The sequence below is a fragment of the Callorhinus ursinus genome, unplaced genomic scaffold (genome assembly GCF_003265705.2).
Source record: "Callorhinus ursinus isolate GAN/ISIS: 27379988/994484 unplaced genomic scaffold, GSC_fseal_2.0 scaffold2, whole genome shotgun sequence".
Lineage (NCBI taxonomy): Eukaryota > Metazoa > Chordata > Mammalia > Carnivora > Otariidae > Callorhinus > Callorhinus ursinus.
In genome coordinates this window covers 75,933,407-75,960,871 of record NW_027397064.1, presented here as the reverse complement: position 1 = coordinate 75,960,871, position 27,465 = coordinate 75,933,407, and the positions used below count along the sequence as shown (strand labels likewise).

The 27,465-nt window shown below is 42.2% G+C and overlaps 1 protein-coding gene across 6 annotated transcripts in view; it reads right to left on the bottom strand.

Annotated features, from left to right (window-relative positions):
* The window catches only part of CACNB4 (calcium voltage-gated channel auxiliary subunit beta 4), a 244,231-nt gene that overhangs the window by 120,724 nt on the left and 96,042 nt on the right, over positions 1–27,465 (bottom strand). The window contains exons 1-2 of one of the 6 annotated variants that reach the window (XM_073884088.1): positions 17,441–17,737; positions 15,345–15,504 (exon numbers count right to left, since the gene is read on the bottom strand). The exons of 2 other annotated variants lie outside the window; for them this stretch is intronic. In XM_073884088.1, coding sequence (XP_073740189.1) covers positions 15,345–15,350 — 6 coding nt within the window. In that variant the 5' untranslated portion in view covers positions 15,351–15,504; positions 17,441–17,737. Of the gene's footprint in view, positions 1–15,344; positions 15,505–15,678; positions 15,812–17,440; positions 17,738–27,465 lie in introns of those variants that run through there. 3 more of the 6 variants (XM_073884089.1, XM_073884092.1, XM_073884087.1) reach the window with 3 other exon arrangements.

Genomic DNA, 27,465 nt, shown 5'->3' with positions numbered 1-27,465 from the left:
AATTTGTCCAAATCCCAACAGTTTGTAAATGGCAAGCATTGTGATGAATCCACTTCTTTTTGCAAAGATAAAACACAACCCATTATTTTATGGTCCTCCCTGGTTGTTTCATATGCATGAATCTGATCCTCTTGGCTTAACTAAGCATTTTCATACTGGGCACATCTTCTATTTCTATTCCTCTTACAAGAAGTACCACCTAGTACAGTGTCAGACATGCCACAGGTACTACCTGTTTATTTAGATGCTCAGAAAAAAAGCACATCTGTAAAGAGTTCTTTGGTAACACTTTGATTTATTTACTGGTCCTGCCACTCTCTTACAACATACACAAAGATAAACTCAAATGGATGAAACACCTCAATGTGAGGCAGGAATCCATCAAAATCCTAGAGGAGAACATAGGCAGTAACCTCTTCAACATCGGCCACAGCAACTTCTTTCAAGACACGTCTCCAAAGGCTAGTGAAACAAAAGCGAAAATGAACTTTTGGGACTTCATCAAGATAAAATGCTTCTGCACAGCAAAGGAACAGTTAACCAAACAAAGAGGCAACCCACAGAATGGGAGAAGATATTTGCAAATGACACTACAGGTAAAGGGCTGATATCCAAGATCTATAAAGAACTTCTCAAACTCAACACCCAAAAAACAAATAATCAAGTCAAAAAACAAATAATCAAGACAAAAAATGGGCAGAAGACATGAACAGACACTTCTCCAAAGAAGACATACAAATGGCCAACAGACACATGAAAAAATGTTCATCATCATTAGCCATCAGGGAAATTCAAACCAAAACCACATTGAGATACCACCTTACACCAGTTAGAATGGCAAAAATTGACAAGGCAAGAAACAACAAATGTTGGAGAGGTTGTGGAGAAAGGGTAACCCTCTTACACTATTGGTGGCAATGCAAGTTGGTACAGCCACTTTGGAAGACAGTGTGGAGGTGCCTCAGAAAGTTAAAAATAGAGCTACCCTAAGACCCAGCTTTGCACTACTGGGCATTTACCCCAAAGACACAGATGTAGTGAAAAGAAGGCTACATGCACCCCAGTGTTCATAGCAGCAATGTCCGCAATAGCCAAACTGTGGAAAGAGCCAAGATGCCCTTCAACAGATGAATGGATAAAGAAGATGTGGTCCATATATACAATGGAATATTACTCAGCCATCAGAAAGGATGAATATCCAACTTTTACATCAACATGGATGGGACTGCAGGAGATCATGCTAAGTGAAATAAGTCAAGTAGAGAAAGTCAATTATCATATGGTTTCACTTATTTGTGGAACATAAGGAAGAGCATGGAGGACACTAGGAGAAGGAACGGAAAAACGAAGGGGGGGGAATCAGAGGGGGAGATGAACCATGAGAGACTATGGACTCTGGGAAACAAACTGAGGGTTCTAGAGGGGAGGGGTGTGGGGGGATGGGTTAGCCCAGTGATGGGTATTAAGGAGGGCACGTACTGCACGGAGCATGGGGTGTTATACGTAATGAATCATGGAACAATACATCAAAAACTAATGATATTCTGTATGGTGACTAACATAATATAATAAAAAATATAAATAAAAAATAAAAATAAATATTTACTGGTCCTGCACAAAGGGCACCAACAGATGGGTCTAAGATTAATTTACAAAGCTGATGTCTTAATTTTGCACAGTTAAGAACTTAAGGAAGTCTGTCGCCCAGATGACCCATCTTTACATGAATGAGCCTGAGGATCCAAGGACACATCCTGCTGAAGGGATCTACCATTGTTCTAAATCAGGATGGCCCAAAGTAATAAGTCCCAGGGTAGCAATGACCAACAGCTCCTACCCTAGTCCCTAGAGTTCTTTCCAACGTCACACAAAAAATAAGGTTATGAACTGATAAAGTAATTTTATTTAGGCAGAATTATTTCCATGGACCTTTTCATTATCAACTCATAAAAAAAGAACTGGGATGATGTGTTTAATACTCTCATCTATAAAGAAATATCTGAAGAGTAGGTTTTATAGGAAAATGGTTAAAATTTTCCTTGCCAAGCACAGGAAAAACTAAAATATCTCTGTTCTGTTTCAAATTATTATACCTTCCTGTTGGATTTCCTGTAATTTTTTAAAATTTTCATTTGGGTTTACAGATTAACATAAGAAGGTCCATTTATGCGGGACTCACTCAACTGACCTCATTTGCGAAGTCACAGAAATTTTGGATATGACCATCACCGACATAATGGCTCTGATAATGATAGAGTTGCTAAATTATGATCTAAGCTTGGAAATAAAAGGAAGGAAGTTGCAAAGATCTTATTTTCAAGACAATGTCCCTGAACATGTCCTTGCAAATGAGAATAAGTAAGAAGAAATGAAGAGAATATATGATGTTAAGACAGGATTATTTCTACACAGAAAGCCTTTCAGCATTTTCTGTGACAAGTCAGCAACTCTTCAAATGAGCCCCTCACTATTTCAGAGCTGCACCTGGTTTAATTGATGACTCTCGTCATTTCCTCACGGGTTGGTGCAATCCGGTCCCATTTTACTAGGCACTGAGAACATCAATGTCATGGAAGCTTTGAGCTATAGCACCTATTCACTGACTCAGTATCAATGTCTCTCTTACCCTTGGTGTAGTTGGGGTTGAAATAAGGGAGGCTTAAGCAGTTTTCTCAGCCAGGAATCAAGATCAACAACTGAAGGACTGAAAACTTCAGAACCTGGACCCTGCTTCTCACCGGAGTTCCCTTGGGTCAGTTCCAAAGGCATCAGAAGAAATGGCCTAGTTTGCCAACCTCAGCCGCACCATCATCCCGTCAGCCACCCAAGCCAGAAGTGGAGGGGCTCCTTCCAGATTCCCTTCCTTTCCTAAGCTAATTACTCATGAAACCTGCTGCATTGATGACTTAAATATTTCTCAGTTCACCCCCTCCTCTCTATTCCCACTGCTAGTGCCCTAGTTGAGGCCTACGCCACCTCACACCTGCACTATTTCAACAGCTTTCTAATTGGACTCCCTGCCTGAATTCTCCCTCCTCAAATCCATCTTCCACTCTGACTGATGTACGTCTGATCACACCTTTCCAGTCTAAAAATCTTTCAACAGCTCCTAATTACCTACTGCAAATAATTTCCCCCATACTATGCTCTGCAAAACACTAATACTATGTGTGGTCCACAAAAAAAAAAAAAAAAAAAAAAAGAGAGAAAGAGGGCTCTTCGAAACTGAAAAGTAGGTACAATGAGGAGGAATGCCTATCAGTATCTGATCTGTCCTCAGTAGAGCAGAAAGGTCCAAACATTCCTTGGAGACCCAGGACCCAGAGGAAGGTCCAATCAGCAAATCGAGAAATGCTTCCAGAGTCTATCAGTATCCTTGGGTAGAGGATCTTGGATGTCATGTAACATAAATGCTTATGGGATAATGGGCACTTTTTGCACTTCTCAGAAATGGTCATAGTTTATAGCCAGAGCCTACTGAATATCCTCAAGTTTTCTCCAGGAAGTCATTCTAGAGCTTTGAAACTATCCATTTTTCATTAAGTATGCAGAAGTGAGAGGTTTTATGCTCACAGCATCTTTGCAATCCCTAAATTAGGAACTGAAAACTCAAATACTCTAAGAATCAGATAGATCACAACTGAGAGAATTCTGGCTGAGTTTCCAGAACAAGGTATCTGATGTGTGCCCTCCCCCTCAACATCTTCAAGATATCTTCTTACTAAACTAGTCACTGAGTTAGACAAATCTTCAGTATTTGAGTTGGCTGCTGGCTGGCATTTGAAAGCCAGCTTCCCTATGTAAATGCAACACTCAAATGAAAAATCTAACAACTAGTTGCACATCTTACAGCCAGAACATATTTTAGTTAAAAGGGATATGAATCAAAAATTTCACAGAATCTAGGTTATGCATTTCCTTGTCCTTTTTCTACCTTATTTATAATCTTCTTTATTTTTCCTTCTCTTAAATTTTTTTTGGATAATTTGTACTCAGTTTGGAATGTAGCATGAACAACCTTCTTTTAGTTACCTTTATATCAGTGTATATTTCAAAACCAGGGCAAAACAATACATATTTATCAACATACTATTCAATCCTAATAAAATCCTCAGAGTTGTATCTTGCATAGTTCTTTATATTATAACTTTGATCCAAGGAGTTTCTCTCTCTCTCTCCCTCTCTCTCTCACAGCTAATTAAAGCATCTATAACAACAAATGGTAACAGTGTACTTCAATTATCAGACCCACCTCGAACTTCTTGCAAGACTGCACTCCATGCTAATAATAATTTAGAATTGGAGCTATAAAAATAATATAAGAAACCAGTCTCTAAAAATAACATATGTTATTTTATAAGCAGGTAGATTTCAAAAATGAAAACATTCAAGTAGTGTTCATATAATATGTATGCTAGCTTGGCTTTAATCTAGTTCCTTACATACACTTAGAGACTTACTCAATACTTCTCTATTGAGTGTGTACATCCACGTACCAAGTACACAGTCTTCCAGGAGTAAACATCTGAACCTTAGGACCTTATTTCAATAAACCTCAACCAAGACTCACAGCAATCATCATTTTATCCCCTGTCACCAGAACTGGCTTTCTGCTGAGGCCCTGGCACGGTTCTGAAGCATAAGGACCAGCTCTCACCCCTGAGAACAGCTTGGCTCTGACCCTGCAGACCATGCTAGAGGCGGGGAGAAAATCTACTTCGCAGAGTCCTCCTTACCTTAAAAATCATGGTTTTCAGAGAAGTGAGGCATCTGCCACATATAGGTGTGTAACCACCACTATAGTGACCTGTCCCAGAGAGGGCATGAAGCAAAAGGCCAAGATGAGCATCAACCAATGAGAAAGTCTTCCACTCCGGGCACTGGAAGAATATGGTTTACCCACCTCCCAGTCATGACTCATGGGTCCATCCTTAGTCCACTGGTCAAGAATTAGTGCTGTTTCTAAACTCAGGACTCCAGCACATAGTCAGCATATGAATCTACTCCCTCCTATACTTCACAATTCCTAACAATTAGAAGTAAGAACGTTTATTATATCCTTCCTCATCTTAATCCCAGCTCCCAGAATCCCACTAGTTACATTTGTTTTCCCAAAAAAGACTCCCAAAATTTCTAATTGAAGTATATAACACACATACAGAAACTTGCACATATCCTACGTGTGCAGTTCAATGGATTCTTACAAATTTTACGCACTGTATAACCAGCAACCAGTCAACACTGATTTTTTAATAGAGATAACCAAGGTCTGCCTAGCTTTACTAAAAATGGCAAGGCCTGACCTCCAAGCTAATATTTTCCAAGGGCTTCCTCTACCTTACAAAACAAGTTCTGCTTCCAACACTGTCAAGTAAACACTCCTCGTGACTTTCCGGCCCCCACTTAGTCCATATATCTTTTAATAAGGAGGCTGTTGTCAGAACTGTAAAATCTCATGACATTAATCCTTACTCCCACCAATCCCCCCACCGTTTCTGTGGTAGGAATCACAACACGACTTTAGGAGAAATCCTAAGGATTATTTTAGTCTGGTCATGACAGCGGAGCACAGCTGACCCACAAGCTGGTCTGATACTCGTTCTTCTGTATCTGCTTAGTATCAAAAGAGACCTTCGTATATTTGAAGGCAATCATGGAAGCCCACATAGCTTAGCTTCTCAAGCTTTCTCCACAACACTAACATTTAAACCTTTTATTTTATCCCATTTCTAGACCTTGTTGAAGTACTCCAAATCTTAATAATAATTTTAAAAAACAGTACAGGAGCACCTGGGCAGCTCAGTCAGTTGAGTGTCCAACTCTTGATTTTGGCTCAGGTCACAATTTTGGGATCGTGGGATCAAGCCCTGCATGAGGCTCTACACTCAGCACAGAGTCTGCTTCTCCCTCTCCCTCTGCTCCTCTCCACGCTCTTGTCTCTCTCTCAAATAAATAAATAATCTTTAAAATAAATAAATAAATAAAACAGTACAGGAATTAAAATCCACAGGTCACCATTTGTACTGGAACTAGTGACATATGAAACTAGTTTCAGGTGAAACACACACCTCCAATGGAAAATGACCAACAGCAGCTCCTTCAGAGCTTCACTAACATCTTCAGAAGTGTGTTTTAGGAATGCCTTCAAATTGCATGATTTCATCTACTGACACCGATATAAGTCAGAGAGGGCCCATCAGTGATGTGGATGAAACCAACATCCATTTACCTCTCCGGATCAACACCCAGCCCACCCCCACTCTGCTTTTGCAATGTGTTGCTCACCTATAAGTTCTGCTCTTTGGTTTCTGGTTGTGTTTGGCCAATCAGAACCCTAGCATAGATCCGAGTAAGGGAAGAGAATGAGATTGGAGTATATATCCCCTGGCTTCCTCCCTGTGGGACGCCCATAGGCTGCTGATATCCCTCCCCAAGGGAGACTGCATCCATCTCAAGGTAGACTTCTTGACAGAACTCAGCCCTCCCAGGTTCCCATAACCGTGCTTTTGCCCTTTCCTGGTCCTGTTGGGCCTAAAGGTGCTAACAGCTCTGCAGTTACCAGCCCTGGGAGTATTGTGGTATCCCTTGTGGCTTCCTTCTACCCTACCTACACCTCTTCTATTTATTAAACCTCTCAAGTTATCCTAATTTGAGGATGCTGTTTTTTGTAGGGATTCTGATTGATTCTGAAGGAACCCCACTCATAACTTAGAGTTCCTTTGATCTTTTACAAATATTGCTATCCCTTTTACTTTTAAAAATATCACTACTAAGTCATGCAAACGTTTCCCTGAATGGGAAGCTCGTGGAGATGAATTGAAAATGAGAAAAACAATAAAAATGGAACTTCAGTACTCTTGGCTCAGGCCAAATGTAGCATCCATGTGCAACTGCCATCAAGACCTGCATACAAATAATGAGAATTCTAACACTTCCCTAAAACACAAAACCTCTTTCAGACATTCTCTAGCACTGAGCTTTTATGTTCATCTAAGTTTTGTGGATGTGTTGTCATTTCAATCCATCAAACTGGGGACTTTGAACCATAACAGAAAACAATATCAAACAAGAAAGCTTGAAGGAAATTGGCACTCTAATCTGGATTCCAAGTAGATAAAGGTCTCACCATTGGGGTCAGAGAGCAATCTGTTCTCTGTTTTGGAAATTCTCCCAACTCCCAACTGCTTTGTAAGCTGTCAAGCAAGCACCGTGCAAATAATACGACTCTACCAGCCTTTGTTATTCCAATTTTTTAGATTATTAACCCTTGCATTTGGCATCGTGAAAAGAACAGTGCTCTGGTCAGAAACTTGAGAAAGGTTCCAGGTCCAGCTCCACCATAAATTGTCTGGGTCATTCTGCACAAGTTGCCTAAACTTTTTGGGCCTCAGTTTTTCCATTTATAAAATAAAGAGGGATGAACTTCACAAGTTTTTGTGGATTTTCAAGAACCAATTCTTACAACAGAGAGTAGACAAATTCTTCTTATGAAACCTGGAGGCCAAACATAGCCTAGAGCTGCTTCCCACAACCAAGAAGACTTCTTCGAAGTCTTATGTTTCATTTTGAGCTAATTTCCTTTAGTCTCAATCAAAAAAGGGTGTTTATTTTAATATAAAAATATCTTACAATACATACCAATCCATATATATACATCTTAAAATGTGCTAATCATTTAACTCAGCAATTCCAGAAGGCTGTTCTGGAGAAATGCTCCATGTGTACACAAAGATTCCTCTATAAGAATTTTGACTGTAGCATTTATCTACAGGATTGAAAAACAGGAAATATTCTAAATCTACCAGTGGGCTAAATTCGTTATGGCAAATCCACACTATACAGTCATTATGTCACTCAGTTTGTGAAAAAATAAATTGATATGGAAAAACATCCATGGTACATTTTTTTCTGAAGAAAAAAAGTCACAGGACAATATTTACTATGTTCTCATTCATGCTTTTTAAAATTACAAATATGATATGTGCATTTGTAAGTATGTTTTTCTAAATATCCATGTTGGTCAATGTATAGGAAAAAAGTCTGAATGGATACCCACTGAATTGTTAAAAACACCTACCTGTGGAGAGAGGAATAGGTTGGGAGGTTGTTAAGGAAAACCAATTTTTCATCCTATATAGTTTTGTATTATTTACATATTTTCCCCTAAAACCTCATTTCACTGAATTTAAGATAACAATGATTTTATTTTATTTAAAGATTTTATTTATTTAACAGCGAGAGAGGGAACACAAGCAGGGGGAGTGGGAGAGGGAGAAGCAGTCTTCCCGCCGAGCAGGGAGTCTGATGCGGGGCTGGATCCCAGGACCCTGGGATCATGACCTGAGCCGAAGGCAGATGCTTAACGACTGAGCCACCCAGGTGCCCCTAAGATACCAATGATTTTAAAAATCAACGTTAGATTATGTACCACTAGGGGAAAAAAACTGCCAATAGAGCTATGAGTTTTAAGATGTAGCCCCATTTTAGGGCACCTGGGTGGCTCAGTCAGTTAAGTGTCTGCCTTCGGCTCAGGTCATGATCCCAGGGTCCTGGGATCGAGCTCCACATCGGGCTCCCTGCTCCATGGGAAGCCTGCTTCTCCCTCTCCCATTGCCTGTCGCTCCCCCTCCTTGTGCTCTCTGTTAAAATAAGTAAAATCTTTAAAAAAAAAGATGTAGCCCCATTTTAGATATATCAAAATGTTGGAGGTGGAAGGCAAGGAATGTGTGCTCTAGGATTAATAAAATACAATATAGGACTTGAGAAATTGTTACAATATTAAAAAAATAACACTGGCACTCTAGGAAGATGCACATCTAGAAGAGGTTTTATATACCAAATTGTTGGTATATAAAATTAATAATTTTATTAATTATTAATTAATTAAACATGTCCATCAAAGTGGTCTTTTCTTTTTAAAATCAAATATCTACCTAGGTCTTTTTGATCTGTTTGGTTTTATTCCTTACTCTACTCTTCAGTAGCCTAGCACTTCACAAAAGTGCAGCATGACAACTAAGACATGTTCTGTGCTTCCCTACCTTATCACTCTACCTTAATTCCAGTCCTATATTCTAAGCATTAACAATATGATCAAATGTGAGATGATTTAGGGGCGCCTAAGGGGCTCAGTCAGTTAAGCGTCCAAATCTGGATTTCGGATCAGGTCATGATCTCAGGGTCATTAGATTGAGCCCTATATCTGGCTCTGTGCTCAGCGGGGAGTTTGCTTGTCCCTCTTCATTTGCTTCTCCTCCATCTCCCCCTCCTCTTTCTCATTCTCTCTCTCTCTCTCAAATAAATAAATAAAATCTTTTTTAAAAAGTGAGACGATTTGAAAATCTGATAAATTCTTAATTTTGTCCCTTGGATCAACAGAGCCAATGAATCAAATAAGTCCAAGACATTAATCTCTGGGACATCAATTAAAATTAAATGATATTAAGCTATCAATAATGACTCTTTGGAAACAAACCGGGGAACTAATTTGTTGACCAAATATTTTAGCATGATATTCACCACCTTTTTCTGCCTTCATGATAGTTATTTGCTTCCAACTCTTACTTCATTCAAACACTCTTTAAGGGAATATTTGAGAGGTTGGACTGAGTTAAAGATTGCCCCTTTTCTTCTCTCCTCTGGCCTTTCATCTTATCATAGAAGAAAATTAAACAGATCAGGCACAGTGACTCCTTTTAAAAGTAATGAATGACTTCTGGGAAAAAATAATGAATGTCTCCTAGAATTTATTACATTCCTGGGGTTTTCTAATTGATTGATTATTGCTTTTAGTACACCGCAAAGGGTAATGATGATGAACTGAAGAAAATTTTGTAAAGCAAGAAAACACCAAAAAATAAACATTCTTGATGATTAAGCAACATAACAACATAAAACAATTATTTAAACTTTTTTCTTGTCAACAGTCTCCTACTGATAGCTAAGACAATTTGGCCAAGATGGAAAGATACAGATCATTGAAAGCAGAAATACCACTCCTCACTTATCAATAAGAGCGAGGAGAAGCTTACTTCTCAAAAGCATTTGCCTTTGATTTTTTTTCTTAGAGATGAGACTCAAGTGTTTCCATCTCAAATCACTGTGGGTTGAAAGTACAATGTGGGTATTGGCAAGCAAATGAACAATAGACAAAGCATCCTTTTGGCTTTAGAGTTAAAAGTCTTAAATAAAACATCCCCCCTTTTTCAAAAATCTAGTCCTCTCAAAGATGTACACCATATACAATTTCCTCCTTCAAAGATTCTGAAAAGGCCAAACATTCAGACTCAGGGACCAAATACAGAGACCTTACTCAGTATGCACAACACACCATGGTAATTGGTCATTTCAAAAAGCAAATGGCATATGGTAGCATTTGTATCCAAACTGAAGAAATTGCTTATCGACAAACAGAACAGAATGTTAGATGTAAAGAAACCTTAGAAATCATCTAACCAAGTGTTTTCATCTTACAGGAAGGAAAATTGAGAATCGGAGGGATCAAATGACTTGACCAAGGTCACTACTAATAAGCGGCAATGACCAAGACTTCCAACTCCTAGTGCTCTTTCAATTAGATTCTACTGCCCCTTTCTCTGAAACAAAATACAACAAACTAATCAGAAGACCTTAGGACATCAGTACATTCTTTCACTTGACAGCCACTATAATATTTTTTTTAATTTTTTATGGTTTTTTTTAAGATTTTATTTATTTGACAGAGAGAGAGAGACAGCGAGAGAGGGAACACAGGCAGGGGGAGTGGGAGAGGGAGAAGCAGGCTTCCCGCGGAGCAGGGAGCCCGATGCGGGGCTCGATCCCAGGACCCTGGGATCATGACCTGAGCCAAGGCAGACGCTTAACGACTGAGCCACCCAGGCGCCCCCCACTATAATATTTTTAGAAAGCACTGTCAAACCATGCAAATGCTCTGAAAATAAACCAAAGGATTAGATGGAAATACCAAACCTGCAGAGAAAGGAGGTGAATGTACGCCAAAAGCGTAAGTATATTCATGATATGTATAATAATAATAATAGCAGAAAACACATGTTTTAAGGGCTTTATACATATTACCTTATTTAATCTTCAAAACCACACAAGATGTAGGTTTCATTACTATTAACACTTTAGTAATGTGGAAACTGAGGCACAGAAAGTCTAAGAAATGTACCCAAGGCCACAAGCTGGGAAGTGGGGAGCCAGGACGTCATCCCTAGAAATCGTGCGTGGAGTCTCTGCTTTTAATCCTAGCATTATTACACTACATTATTGTTTCGGAATACAAAGTACAAAAAGTAATTTTAAAAAAAGATTGAGAAACAATTTTAACTACAACCTTTTTACTCACCAAACTTCTCAACAAATCTGCTAATAGAGAAATAACACTGAAGGTCAGTGTTATGTTGTATCATGCGCAAGCTAAAAAGAGAAGAAAGATTAAAGAGTAATAGGATTAAAATGGCAAAATAAGAGAACTAAGTTATTCACAAACTACACAATCAAGCTCTTGAGCAATTGACAGGTTGCCAATATTCATGTTAGGATGTATCCATTCCATCAGTTCCCCTGAACAATAGGGCTGAAAGCAAATTCAAAACATTCTGTTTCAAGTTTAAGACTTTTCACTATTTCTTTTTTTTAAAGATTTTATTTTTTATTTTTAAGTAATCTCTATATCCAGTGTGGGGCCCAAATCCACAATCCCGAGATCAAGAGTCGCGTGCTCCACCTACTGAGCCAGCCAGGTGCCCCGCCCTATTTCTTGAATGATGCAAAAGAAAAAAAAAAAAAATATATATATATATAGGATATAGGAAGTACTGACATAGTGGCACCATTTAAGATGAGAGAAAAATATTTATTGCTAGAACTATACATTTATGTTATAAAAGAATACATAAATGTAAAGTGAGACCAAGTAGTGATCTATTTCGATCTTGCAAACTATCATGTGAGCCATGTGAGCCACCTTCCCTTTGGCATACCCAGAAGTACTGTAAAAATGGCTGCACAGTTTTATCTTAGACTCACACGCTCAGAATCTTAAAAAGTTCAAAGCCCAGGGCATAAAAATCTACAACTGCCAATCTGCTTGCCATGATTTTCTATGAACTGCAAACTCCCTCGAGTTTACACACTAAGCAGTGCCCTCTGGGGCCCTGTCTCAAGTAAGATGACATGCCAGGGTCCTTAGCAGGTCTTTTTGAAGTCAACGAGGCCTGATGCAGGCACAGTAAAAAGGCAAGTAAATCAGCCTGATTTAGATCAGCTGCAGAGTCTACAGCTACAGAACTTTCTTGGTATAATGTTCAACTCAGCTTCATGGATATGCGAGCTCATGACGTGATGATCACTGTTAAGGACTAGTGGGGGAGGGAAGAGAGAAAAGAGAAGGTGGGAACAGTCCAGTTCTGTCTTCTTGCGCTCTTCGGGTGGCCCCGTTTCCCCAGGTAAGGGATATTAAAAGGAAATGGTGAACAGAATAATGAGAGAATCACCCACATAGAAATAAGGTCCGCACTGAACTCTGATAGAAATGGAAGGGCTAAGGCAAGGATGCCTGCCCACCTTTACCCTAAAACAACCCTAATTATTGCTGACCTTCCTACAAAATATCTCGTACCACAGAAAAATGTAGTGTTCACTAAGCACATATGGAGTCACAGGACTATATTCTAAAATCCTGACTGACTCATCATAATCTAATATGAAGAAGAACACCAGCAGGAAAGAAGAGGCAGAAGTCCCAGAGAAAAGGTGGGGGAATTGATCCTAACACATCCCTCTGTCACTTGAAAATGGAAATGACAAAGAAAGTAGCCAGAATGATGACTTTGGAGAGGCAAATTCATGGATTCTGATCAGATTTAAGGGCTTTCTCTCTTTAGTTCAATGACAATTACATCTAGAAATCATTTCAATATACATTTTAGAAAACCATCATTGCTAAGAATTGATTGATTGAACAGAAATTTCTGTTCATCATTCACTTAGACTCTGAGCAAGTACCAGAATCACTCTCCGGCCAGCAATGCCAACAGACTTTGGATTCTTTAACAGAACAGGTCTCATTCTCTAGAAATAGACCAGAAAGACTTTCTGACCCCGGAAGGTCCTCTGATCTCCCAAACCATAAAGACCTCCAGTCTTCCCGTTTCCAAAAGGAATCTAATCCTTAATATGCCTACAGTGGTTTCCCAAAGGTCCCTAAACACACAAAGCCTTCTGTTTGAAGTTGATCCTCCTTCCTAGCAAGCACAAGGACATAACTTCATATTTAAAATAACTTTATTATATCTCTGACAGCAGCAATTCTTTATTCTCTTGTGGCTGTGTGCCTTTCAACCCTCTCGGGTATCTTCCTTTATGTCAAAAGCAGTTAATTTTCCTCCTCCAAAAGCTGTATGGCAGAAATCTCCCACTTAGCATTAACCATCAATTAGCAAAGCGTGGAGCATATCTATATATAGTATGTACCAGGGTGTCCAGTGGGTGTACAACTATGGGTACACAGACATGTAGGCAAACGTACACAGTTGTGCAGCTTATAGAAAATGAATAGTTTAAATAATTAGCATAGAGTTATACTTATTATAATGTATAGATACATATAAATGTAAAGGTGTGCTTTTATATGCACATACAGATATTACATACACATTACATCGTGTAATGTGTATGTAATTTACCTTCACTTTAACTTTTACACCTACAAGATTTCTAACAGTATTAGTAAATACATTAGGCTCCTTTCTGTGATTGGAAACATTTCCAAAGATGTATTTTCCTCTCTAGTAAATGCCCTGAGTTATGATGTGATTATCTTTCTCGCTGAGAAAGCTCAGGTCTCTCCCTCGAAGCACTTTAGAATGCAAGCATTTGAAGATGGAAGCAACTGTGTCAGAGAAATCAACTATTAATATTCTATGTGCAAACAGCCCTGACTTCACTTTACAAAATACTCTAAAAGTCCATATTTCATTTAAAGCACTCAAAATTCCAGAAGGCCCATGTAGAAGATTTAAATTGTGCAAAGCACCTTTTGCACAGGCCAGTCTAGTTCTAGTGTGCTGAATACTTTATCAGCTGAGAACACCATTTCACAGCAAAGGATGCAATATACAGTGGCAGGTTTAGAATGACATATTCATATAGATGTGCACTGAGAGTCTGAAAAGATACAAATCAATATGTTAACGGATTATCTCGTGGTGGATTTCTAGGTAACTTTTTCTACTTATCTGCTGCTTCCATTTATCCCCATAAAAACATCACTGCTATTGTCTGTGTAATAAACCTGCTGAATGAAAAAAGAAATCTACTTGTGATTTCACAAATGTGAACATATACAATGAATCTGTTTATAAAACATGTATACCAAGGAGCAGATCTATCAAAATCTATTGTGAATCAGATAAAAAACACATAGCGTATCCCTGGAGGCTCTGTCAGTGAAAAGCATCTTGGCCACCTGGACCTGTATTAAGACCAAGCGCAGGTAGTGAAGGTGGGGTAAGGCAACCTTCACACAGAAGACAACGTAGTGTGAGTCTATGCGCACAATCTCTTGTAACTGGCCTGGTCTGGGTATGGACTCGTCCAGGAGCACACATTCCGTGATCCATGTCAAGGTAACAAAAGGAGCAACATGATGTTCTCCGTGAAATCTCTCATTCCTATGCAGAGTTTTGCTGTGGGGCACTGAATCATCTTTTGCACTTCCTTGTATTCTGAATGATGCAAACAATCAACTATTCTCCTAGAAACCAGAGCAGAAACAAATGGACTTGTCCCAAAAGGCTCCACAGAACTCAAGAATCTAAAATGCCCAGACTCAGGTGTGTTCCCACATGGTCCTTTATACATACAGTGCATGAAATGCCCAAGTTACAAGTGAAAAGCTAGGCTATTAGAAGGATAATATCTAGCCCTGGACCAGAATCTCAAGAAAAACCTTGCATAACAGGACCCAAATCTCTCTCTTACTGTGGGGATGTGAGGTGCTAACAGTGTATAATGATGCTTTATCCTTACTCAGAATAAAATTTCATCAGTCCCTAGGCAAGATGATCTTATTACAGACTTACTGTGTGAACACACTGAATACAATCACTTATCCCATGTTAAACTCCCACACACCCCACAAAGACATTTGCAACAGCACAGAGCGGTAGGACATAGGCGGACGGCACCCCGACCCCCCCGAGAAAGTGCTGTACTCAGCTTTTAGTGCCTGTATATTCTTGGACTGCAGCTGGTCATCTGAGAGAAGCCTCTCCACACCTATCCAGCAGCCCTGCTCCAAGAGCTCTGCTCCAGTCTGGGCGAACCCCCACACTTACAGCCATAAATGCATTAGCACTGAGAAAGACTGCTGAGGATGTGGCACTCCACGTGTGGCTTTATCTGTCACTTCACCAGGTCAGCTATTTAGGCCTAGTCTTCTCCATTGGCTTGAAGCTTTGGTCACACCATCGTGGGTAACACATCACATTATTCTTCCTTATAAAAACAAATAAACTCAAATGAGCATCCTGAGCCAGTTCACCCCTCCAAACACCTCTGCCTTCCCCTCTGATTTCAGTGACACGCTTCCAATCCCAGCCCACCGAAAGCCTCCCATACTTCCAAGCGAGGACCGGCCAGATGCCGCTCTTCGTTCCTTGGGTTTCTCACCTTCCTCGCCTCCACAGATCCCCGAGGATCTCAGGCTGCCGGCCACCACTGAGTCACCAGGAGCACAGCACTGCAGTACCTAGCACTACCCGCCATCAACTACCACCAGAGTCAAAGCGCTGCACTCTGCACCTCCCACCCCACAGTGAAACTCGGCCGTCCTGGGAGGCTGGACCAAAAGGAGGGGGGAGAAAATGTTTTCGTACTTATAATGGCTTCCCTCCGAACCAGTGCATCTGAAATTTACACAGTTCTAGAGAACAAGGTGCTGGGTACATTAGTTCCTAGCCGGCTCTGCTCATTCCAGCCGGTTTCCAAAATAACTGGTGATTCTGAAAGAACTCCCATCCACGCAAGTGCAATGCAGCGCCCGAGTTAGAATAGATGGTCGCAAATAAAAGTTATGATTCAATAAGGCCTCACACATTTCACAACTGAGTGTGGAGAGAAGGGGTATGAGAAACGATCAGGCCTCCTGAAGGACCCCGCTGGGGAAGCTGGCTTACTGAACTCCTAGAGTTCTTCCACTCCACTCGCAAGTGGGGACTTCCTCTATTTCAGCCACCAATGTTTCCAACTACAGTCCCCTTGCAATCAGCTGGCAGTGGGGATAATTTACGAGCACGCTGGGAACCATGCAGAGAGACTTTGCAGAAACAGAGTTAGAGTCAGCGCTAACACCCAGACAAGAAGGAAAAACGGAATGCCTGATCAGAACAGAGGATTTCTATCTTCCATAGAGAGCACAGTTTGATACATCCGTCTGCATTGACGTACATGTACCATGGGGCTTTTTTGTTGTTGTTGTTGTCATAGTCTGTTTATTTGGTGGTTTAGCCAGGGAATCTTATATAACACATTCCTGTTTCAAATGTAGCAGCATGTATGGCATTGCACTCATACGAAATTCAGACTCCCCACAGCAGGTCCCATCAGCCACCCCAAATCATTTTACCTTGCAAGGTTTCAATATGATTGATGAAAAATCAAGAACTACCACTAGCACAGAGTGAAAGCAAGACTCAGTCATCAGCTTTACGCTATATCTGAAAGCTAACATTCTGGTGGTATGATTTTAGGGCTTTGGGAAAACCATTTTCATCCTGATTTTAATAGATGACATGAGCCTGACCTACGGAGGGAAAGGAGTCCAGTTTTCTAAGCCAAAACACACATGAGCCTACTTCAGGCTTCCAGGGTAGAGGAGCACTACCCTCTGCCTCTGCACTGGGCTGTTAGATGACCACAACCTTTGCATCTCATTTCCTTAACAAAGAAGCAGTGGATCTGCACCACTTGTTTGGTCAGAAAGCACATAACAGAGCTACTGCTGAGCAACTTCCATTCACGCTAGCTCACTAAACAATGTGTATTATATAATGAACGAGCCTTTCCTCTGAACCCTTTGATTGGAAAACATAGGCACTTTCTGCATAGTTTAAGCGGATCTCCATGGAGCAGTTACCCCTTGTGAGATCAAAGGTGGACTGAGTAATGTATAAATCACAGACAGCTTACACTCTTAGATGCCTTGGCTATCACCCTAGTTTCTTTTTTGCTTGACAAGAAATTATATAATAAAACATAATTTCAGCTCACTCTGAACTATACAGAGAACATTTACACGGCAGCTAGCAAGCGCCCGAATGATGTTGGCTTTCAGCTCCATGTTCCCTGCGTTGCCTAAGAAATGGGGTTGGGGGGGTGAGTGGGAGGAGGGGGAGGAGGGGAGAGGGAATCAGCTATCTGTGCAAATACTTACAGCCTCGGAGTCTTCAATTCCATGCAGGTACAAATTGTCATACATGGAGGTCTGATAATCCAGAGCACCTCTTTCAAGGCAAAAATCAAATTGCTACAGAAGCCACGGCTACAGCTAAAAGATGGAAAAGGCCCTGTTGGAAGAACCGCACTTGTCTCAGCAATTCCCGGGGATTTACCAGGCAAGATGCTATTCATTCACATCACACAGGGTAAGGTTATCCCCAGAGGCAGTCCAGCCCTGGCATTTAATCTGCCTTCCCAATACAGAGCATAAAAAAGCAAAACCCTTCCTCAACCACAGACTGGTGACTGAGCTAGGAAAGCGGCCTGTGATTGGCTCGGCTGCCCTACTTCAGTCAGCTGAAGAGTGTTCCCTCGGAGAGTGGAGGGCGCCTCAGAGCATCCTACCCAGCAAGGAGCTGCTTCCTGTTTCGCCTGCACTGTGCAGTTCTGTAATCCACACTTAGCAATATCTGAGAGGCTGCTCGGAATGTCTGGAAAGGCAGACTCTTGAATACTTTAAATACGACTGCTCACCTTCTTAATTAAATTCACAATGGGTGGGGGGAGCAAAGGAGAAATTTTATTTTCAGAGAATATTGTACAAAGACAGGCAAACAGATACGAACTCCCATCCAACATCTGTACTTACCAGGTAGACGCAATTTAAGTCAAATGGGCAATAAATCATTAAAAAAAAAAAAAAACACCCCACCAAGGTAAAGGAAAAATGGATACGATAAACAGATGGTAAGATTTCTTGTGGGAATTTCTACTGTAGAAGTCTTCAGTGTTCTCACTGAAGTTTCTCTGCCCCACTTGCAAGAAAAGACCTCTGTGACCCAACTAGTGAAGTTTGAAAAAGATGCCCAAAGTCTCTCAAAGGCTTTTATTTAGATGCAAAATGTTTAATGTCTTTTTAGTTTGACATTTTGAACCTGTGACAGCTAGTGTTTTCACTTAGATCCTTCATCCCCTTTCCAATACTTAGAACTTTAATATTCCTAAAGCAGCACTGATTACTTCCCAAAAACCCCAACAGAAAAAGTCCACTCCCTCCCTCTGCTCCCACCACACCACAACTCAGTTTGACTTAGGACGGGTCCCACACTGGAGCCTACCTAGATCCTGCTTTCTGTCAACCAATAAGGTGCTGCAGCTTTGAAACAGGAGAGCTCACGCTATGAGGAGGCAGCTAGCTTTGGAAAAAAGAAGTTGGTGATGGGCAAAGGACATAGTCTAGAGAAGCTGCATGACTCACTGGGGTAAGCAATGACCCAGAAACTCAGAGGCTCTGGATCCAGTATCTGCATCACCATTCACTGGTTGGATGACTCTGGACCAGTCACCACCCCTACGGGCTTTAGTTTCTTCACCTGCCAAACTGAGGTAAGAAAGAACTCCAAGAAAGAACTTTGAAATCTAAAGCGCAATGTAAACACTTATCAGTGACAACACTGCGTTGTCGGCCGGCAGGCACTGGCTGCAGTTCACGGGAGCTCAGCACGGGCATGACTGGCTGGCCGTGGACCTAGGAAATGAGGCCTGTCCTTCTAGCCAGTATCTCTGAAAAGCGTAACTCTTAAAGGGACAAACCGGAGTCACAAAAAGCAACACAAGAGCTACAGCTGTTGAGCAGAGCCCAGTTCTTCCAGGTCTGCACTGACCCCCTGATGTCTTTAAATCACAGCTGCACGCCTTGGAAACGGCACCAATACTTCGTCACTTTGAAATATAAAAGATGGCAAGGGACCCATGTGTCCTTCAGAACCCCAAAATGGTAGGGTTCATATAGGATGTCATCTGTGCCTACACAGAGGGAGGACAGCAGAAGAGGATGGAGGCAACTGGCAGGATTCCAGAGAAAGAAACCTAGTGTCTGCTCTCCCCGTTGACACCTGTGTGTCCTGGAGCGTGTCACTTGCCAGGCTGACCCTCAGCTCTCCCCTCCACAAAGCAAGAGGACTGTGCCAAAAGATCTGGAGCCTCGAATTCTTTTGTCAAAGTCTGTTATTATAATTAACTACAGCCATATGATATTTTAGCCAGAATCTCCAGAAAATTGAGGCTAGAGGGTCTTTTCTCTCCTTAAGATTTTCTAGATCATTTCCTTACTTTACCGTTTCAATGGAGAGTGTAGATATTTCCTGAGTGTCTTTAAACAGGCAACTAAGTTAGGGGCAAAGCAAGAGGCAATCCACTTCCATAATCCACCCAGATGAGAGAAATTGCTCCCTACTGGGAAAACTGGACATGGCTCAGCTCCTCTCCTCATTTCTTGGCCTTGGAGGGCTCCTGGCAGCTAATGTGAGGGTCCAACGGAAGTTTTTAAGGAGCAGAGGTTCATTCAGGGATATACTCATACATGCAGTAAACAAGTGGGACATCAGGAGGGAGGCACTGGATGGAGCAGAGCATCCTATAGTTACCTCCTGCTACCCTACATCCAACCTCTGCAGGACTAAGAACAGATGTGAAGCAGGTGCTGGCTGGCTTCGTCTGCTTCCCAGGACACTAAAAAAAAAAAAAAAAAATGCTGGACTCAGAACCAAAAACTGTTAGAGGTGGAAGAACCTCAGAGGTCACCTGATCCAGCTTTCATTTTAATATCCAGAATGCTTAAATTGCTATATTGAAAACCCTAATTTTTTATACTTGAATGTTCCTTCCCCACTCCCTCCTTTCTTTCTTTTTTTTTTTAAGATTTTATGGGGGCGCCTGAGTGGCACAGTCAGGTAAGCCTCTGCTTTGGTCTGGGTCATGATCCCGGGGTCCTGGGATTGAGTCCCATATCAGGCTCCCTGCTCAGCAGGGAGCCTGCTTCTCCCTCTCCTCCCTGCTCATGCTCTCTCTTGCTATCCCTGTCGCTATCTCTGTCTCTTTCAAATAAATAAATAAAATCCTTAAAAATAGGTACATACATACATACATACATATGTATTTTATGAGGCAACTGGGTGGCTCAGTCAGTTGAGTGTCTGACTCTTGGTTTCAGCTCAGGTCGTGATCTCAGAGTTGTGAGATCGAGCCCCGCGTCGAGCAAGCCTGGCAATCAGCATGGAGTCTGCCTGTCCCTCTCCCCTCTGCTCCCCCCTTGCCCCCGTTCACGCTCTCTCTCTCAAATAAATAAATAAGTACAATCTTTAAAAAAAAGATTTTTTAGTAATGTTTACACCCAACGTGGGGCTCAATCCTACAACCCCAAGATCAAGAGCCGCAAGTGCTACCCAACTGAGCCAGCCAGGCACCCCTCCCCACTCCCTTCTTGATGGGGTTTTCAAGAAAAGGGAGGGGAAGCAGTGGGCATGCTCCCAGGAGGAATTTGGTTAAACAGAAGAAGGTCACTTTGGTGGGAAAACCCCTATCTCTTCCTGCTTTCATTCTAAAAACAAGAGAAAACCAGTGAATAGACTTGGGAGACTGCCCCTAGGATTTAGTTCTACACAGAATAAGCACTGCAACTGCAAGTCACCTAAAGGCTTCACCCAGTCCTCAGGCTAACCCCAGAGTTCCAGAGGAACCCTACAGAGAGATCATTCTGGACTTCCCCAGAGGAACTCTGAGGAATTTCTAGAAAAATGAACTCATAACTCCAAGACAATTTGGAACTGACCATCTCTGTCCGAGATTCTCTGAACTGAGAATGAGCTGAGAAGTAGTGAGAGGTCCCTGGGAGCCTCCTGGGCTTGTTTCAGATCATCTCAAGTCCCTAGCTTTTGGTAAAAGGGCCTCAGGATTCCAGCAGGTCTAAGTTCTGAGGGCCCAATTTCAATTCTCACTGCAGCAAGAGGTGAAAAACAGCTGAGGGACTGGCACCCCCTTGGTTTGGTGAAGAGTTCTCCAGTTAAGTGACTGGTTGAGCAGATGAAAGAGAAACCACCCCGCCCCCGGTCTACTTCTACATCAGGCTACAGTGAGAACAACTCTGAAAACCTTGTGGCTCATCTTGTGTTGGTGTTTCCATAACACACCTACCTCTCATACTGAGAAGCCTCCAAAACTGCATAGCCCCAAAAAAGGCTACCTCCCATTTTGAGGCTGCTCTGCTGAACGTGCATCTCACCCAATTCCATTCAAGTCACCTCTCCTTACGATCAACAGTTCAAAGTCAAAAGGCCTTAAGAAAAGGCATTGCCTGTATAATTCTATTTTGTAAAGCCCCCATGATTCTTGGTATGGAGGTAGTTCTTACAACTTGCCAAATGTCTCACCTGAGCTCAATTCAGTGGAGGAAATGTTACGGTCCTCAAAAAAATCAGGAAAGCTCTCTTCGGTATCTCAAGGGAAGAGTTTGGTCTTTTGTTGGCTTCAAACTTAGCGACATGGAATTCCTTTTCCTTACCTGGGCTGGGCTTTGTGGTCCAACAAACCCATGGAATTGGCACTGGAATGTAAAGGACAAGCATTTCTCCTTTCCACTTGTTTGGGAAGGGAGGGGAAGAGGGAGAAAAAATCCAAGAGCCAGTGCAGATTCGCTCTGAGTTCTAGAGAGCCACAATCAAGACAACTGGCATAGATTTGGAAGCAAAAGGGAATTTGCTCTCCGATTTTCCAAGCAGATTTCTCCAGAATTTAACTTTTCTAAGCCAGTTCAGTTACATGTTCTACAGCAGGACTCTGGGAGGTAAGGGGAAAGACTTCTGAGAGGTCAGGGAAAAGATTCTCACTGGCTCCATGTGGGCCTGAGCACAAGCCCAAGGCCTTTGCTTGCCCATTCAGCCTTGGGGTTGTTTGCTTTTTTTGTTTAAGTTTTACAAAGTGAACACAGTGTGCTGGATGATCTTCTCCCTCTTCTGCTCTGCAAGTATTAGTCCACTCCTTTACTTCTAGAATGTGCGGCACTGCAAGCATTAATATCGTAACCCCGGTTTTCTCCCTGATGTGCTGCAGACAGGTGGTACCCGCAGAGCAGACAAAGGAATGAAAACCAAACAAAATAAAATAAAGCACTACAACTGATGTCCCTTTGAGTAGTTTTCGGAGTTTGAGTTTAGACCTTATGACCCAGGGAGGCAGGTCCTGGAGTCTCTCTCTGGACCTCGTCTCTAACATAGAGATAATAATAGTTCTGAACTTAGTGAGTCAATAGATGAAGGGCACATGGAAAGTGCCTGGCACATGAGAAGGCAGAAAGAATTGGCCTTTTCTTTTTTGAAGAGAAGTAGTATGGGATCAGGTCCTCACCCAGCTCCAAGGCCCTCCCAGTACACTCCCATTTGCGGGAAGGGTATTCCCAGGCATAGTGTGAGAGGAATGCTATGGCACAGAGTGGTTAGGAGCAGGGACTCCTAAGCCAGGCTGCCCGAGTATCCCCGCTGTGCCACTTCCCAGCTGGATAACACTCAGCAAGCTATGTTGCCTTTCTGTGCCTCTACTTCCTCATTTATAAAAGGAGGATTCTCCTAAGATGATCATGCAGATTAAGAGCCTTGGTAGAAGAGAGTGCTCACAACGGTGCCTGGTGGACACTCAGTGCTCCACGAGTATCAGCTGCTTCTTTAAGTCCCGCCTGGAAGCCCTGGTGCTCTTTGCCTCTGGGGTGGGATTCCTCACACCTGCCCCGGATGCTGGCCTTGTACTCTCTAACCCCACCTGGGTCGCCGGTTTCAGCCAGCAGAGCTGAAATCAGCATCCTGCCTCCTGCTGACCTACTTAACTTCATGCCAGCCTCCTCCCGGCAGCCTACCTGCTTCTTCTGGCCAGGCTGCCTGCGCCTTATGCTGAAGCTGGCATGCACACCCAGGCCTCCTCAGCCTGGCAACACCTCGACCCTTCAGCCACCACACTGAACTCCCCATTTTTCCTGTGAGCCCTGGCCCACGAGATACCCACACTCCTGGACACCCAGCACTCTCACACTGGCCTTCCCAACGGCCTGGCCTCTTGCCAAACTAGAACTCTGACCTCCATCACCCCCACCAGCCACTCCTGGACTGCCCCAACCTGTCACCCGCTGCTGCCAAGAAAAGGTCCCCATGAAAATCCTGTAACACCTGCCACTACTGGTTCTTAACAAGGAGGCAAAAGCAGCATGAGAGAGACACACAAAGAGAGACAGGGATAAAAAGGCCGAGACAGAAAACCCTAGAGACACTCAAAGTAAGAATAAATATATGGACTAGCTCCCTTCCTCCCTGCCATTCTTGATGGCTCCAGGAAAAAATAATACTTCATAATTCATAGAAGAGTGACTGTAAGTAAGGTAGAAAATTCCCCTGGCCTATTCAACTCGACAGAAAATGACAGATCTCTCCCTGTGATTGACATATTACTCAGAAGTCTCTCACTTCCCAAAATTTCTGGTAAAAAAATGCCGATCTCTTGGCAAAAACATTCCATACAACCACAATTTTCATTAACGCTACATAACTTTATCTTCCACGCTTCTCCAAAATGAACTGAGCAGACCTGTCCGGTTGGCCCCTCACTGCCACCAAGACATCAGTTAGCTAATATTTTTTATGCTAATATCACAACTACAGCTTCCCAATTGTCGCCTGCTCTGCACTCCTGTAGAGGCTGGTAACTTGGTATCAGCTGGACAGGACTGCATCCTCCGGGAAGCTGACCGAAGGCTGGGCCATAGCAATACCGGAAATCCCAAAGACAGAAACTGAGCCAAGGAAGTGTCTTCCATCATAGCTGAACGGTAATCTGATTCCTTTATCAGCAAAGCTTCAGCAGGGGTGAGAAGCAGGAAAGGGGGGAGGAAGGGCTCCATCTCCCCCATGCAGCAGGGCAGAAATGAATCCGTCACCAACCTACTACACGGTTTGGGCAAACCCCTCTCACGGTTCCTAATTTGCAATAAGGGGTAAACATTAGTTGAGGGTTGTTGTTTTTTTTTTTAATGTAAAATTTGTGAAGTTTTATTTTCTATATTGTTACTACTTTTAGGCAGAAATTCGTGTTTTTGCCTCCCAGAAGGAGTTTTTCTCTCTGATTTGATAATACAGTTCATGTACAGATCCATTTGGCCGTCAAATAAACACCCAAAAATGTGTCCTGGGTACCTAATCTGTCCTCCAAATAAAACTTAGATTGTGTCAGATCTTATCTGAAAATTTTCAAGGCTTCCTGTTGCTCTTAAGATAAAGACCTAAATCTTTAACTTGGTCTAGCCTGGCCTCGACGTTTCTCTTCTGGCATCCCTCATTTTGCACCCCTGTCCCTTTCACTCTCTTCCCTACAGCCAGCCCCGTCTTTCTGGACACATCACACACCCTCCCACTGCCCTGCTTTGTCTATTCTGAGCCCTTTGCCTGGAACCCTACACCTTCTCCCACCTCACCCTCCCGGAATAAGCATTAGCGAGACTGATAAATTAATACCTTTCTCCAGAATGGGAGTTCTATCGAAAGAGGAATCATGTAGCTTCTTACTCACCATTAGATCCTCACGGCCTAGCACAGAGCCTTGCACATAGATGGTTTTCTTTTTTTTTTTTTTTAAAGATTTTATTTATTTATTCATGAGAGACAGAGGGAGAGAGAGAGAGAGAGAGAGAGAGAGAGAAGCAGAGGGAGAAGCAGGCTCCCAAGAAGCTGGGAGCCCGATGCGGGACTCGATCCCAGGACCCTGGGATCATGACCTGAGCCGAAGGCAGACGCTTAACCATCTGAGCCACCCAGGCGCCCGATGGTTTTCAATAAATATGTGAGTAATTCATGATGGCCCTGAACTCCTTGGCTGCTTCTGCACTTTGGCTACCAAAACATTGTACTGAATAACAAACAAACAAAAAGCTTAAAAAATGAAATGTGAATATTTTCTGAAGATAAGAAAACCCAGAACCTGAGCATCCCTAGAGAGTCCACACCAAACTGTCTTCATGCCCTGACTGGGAGAGTAGTCTTGTTCAGATTTAGATTCTTACAAACTAAATAACCCACGTATGACATACTGGTATTATTTTAACAATATCTTCATTTCAAAGAAAACAATTTACGATGTGCTGATAATTCGGGGGTGGAAGGTGAAGGTGAAGGAGAAAAGACTCCATGATCATTCACACCTTCAGAACCTTGCACAGGATATTCATATTGTCTGGGAGGTCTCCTCCACTATGCCACACTCCACCCTCGACTTTTTGTATTTGGTGAATTCATTCTTTCTTTAAGATCCAATGTAAATGTCATGAAGACCTTCCCCAACTCCCTTAGACATTAAACACTCCTTCCTCTACATTCTGTCCTCCTCTACCTCCACTAACGGGCCTACTATATGACAGTGTGTTCTGTCCAATAAACCTGCTTCTTCCACTACAAGATGAACAACTAAAGAACGAGAACCATGTCTCACTCAGTTTTGTACCCAAATGCTTCATGCCATAGAACATCTTCCATACATACTGGTTGCAGGAACTAAATAACACACATGAAAAGAAAATCCCCATTTGGGGCTCTAATGTCATGGTCTCCATCATAACCCATGCAGCCTAGGTGAGTAGATGTTTGAAATCTTAAGGGAGTCAAAAGAGAAGGGAATGAGCCAGGAATCTGTGAGGTCAATTTTAAGGCTGCTGTGGATTTAGAAAACAAGCCCCAAAAATGGAAAGGAGAGTCAGGAACTCAGGTCTGAGATGGACTTAAGTCAGCTATAGGGGCTTTTCTTGTAAGGAAGCTACGAGCAAAGGGGATACTGGTGTATGATGGATGAATAGTAGTATTAGGGTCCTGGGATGTTTCCTAAAACTTTGTTGCCTCAGAACGTATTTTTGAAGAAATGCCTATTTCCCTTTGGAAAAAAGTACCAGACCATGTATCTCTCAAGGGCAGGAACTATGTCTTCTTCGAGTTAGACCCCTGTCTGATCCAATACCTACCACAATAACTGGAAAATACGAGTTCAATGACTACACCGGAAAAAGCTGAGTAAGCAAGTATGATATAAGATGACCTCCACAGTACAACATAGCCCTGAGGGGACCATGATCTCAAGGTCTATCATATCTCATGCAGCCTCAGACACTAAGCATACTACAACCTCAACAGGGGAGTAGGAAAATCTGACCAACGCCCAAATACTAAGCTTAGAGTAGCAATGCTCATTCTAGATCCCACCTGAAGTAGACCTAGAACATTTAAATTACTGCTGGACTTGAGTAGGAGTATCTCAGGGAATAGATTGGTCTTAGACTTCAGGTTGATAGTTTTCGGTTTCTGCAACTCAGTGAACAGTAAGAAGAGAATGGTGGTTTTGGTGCACACTGCTGACTTTAGCCAAGATGACTAAAAGCCCTAGTATCCATTCTCCTATTCTTCCTTTTAGCAATTAACCGCATTCCACCCCCAATTTTAGCAAGGCATATGACTCTCCAACTAGAAACTCCATTTCACAGCCTCCCTTCCAGCTACATGTGATCCTGTTCCTGCCAACAGAATGTAAGTGAAAGTAATGCGTCCAACTTATACATCACATATCCTGACACATCACAACTTACACGTGTCCTTGAAAGGATACTGATTGCCCACCACATGCTCTCTTCCTCATTCCTTTGGATGTGGTGCTGATGAGCCAATTTCCACCACACAGATGGAGGATGAAGAGTAATAAGGGAATAAGAGAAGCTTGAGTCAGTAAATGAACTGTGAAGAGTCCTACCTCTGCTGTCCTGGACTGCTCTCCTGCACTGTGAAGTGAAAGAGAAAGACACCTCCATCTTATTTAGGCATCTTTACTTGGTGGTCTCTTTGTCAAAGCAGCTTAGGCTAACTAATCTCAGGTGCAAAAGTAACTAAAATATACATGCTGCTAGAGTGGGAAACAAGGCAACCAGAAAAAGATGTTCAGAACTGGACTCAGAAAAAGGCACCTCACGAGATTATGTCATTTCTATTAACTCTTCTTTCACAAAATGCTGACAAAACCAAAATGGTGGTCAGTTATAGCAAATCCCCACCCCATGGGGGTCCATCCCCTTTAAAGCCAGAACATTGTTATGTAAGTTTTTAGCCACAATAAACCTGTTTATTTTCTGAAACCTAGGATTAGGGACAAAAGCAAAATGTTGGAAAACTAAAA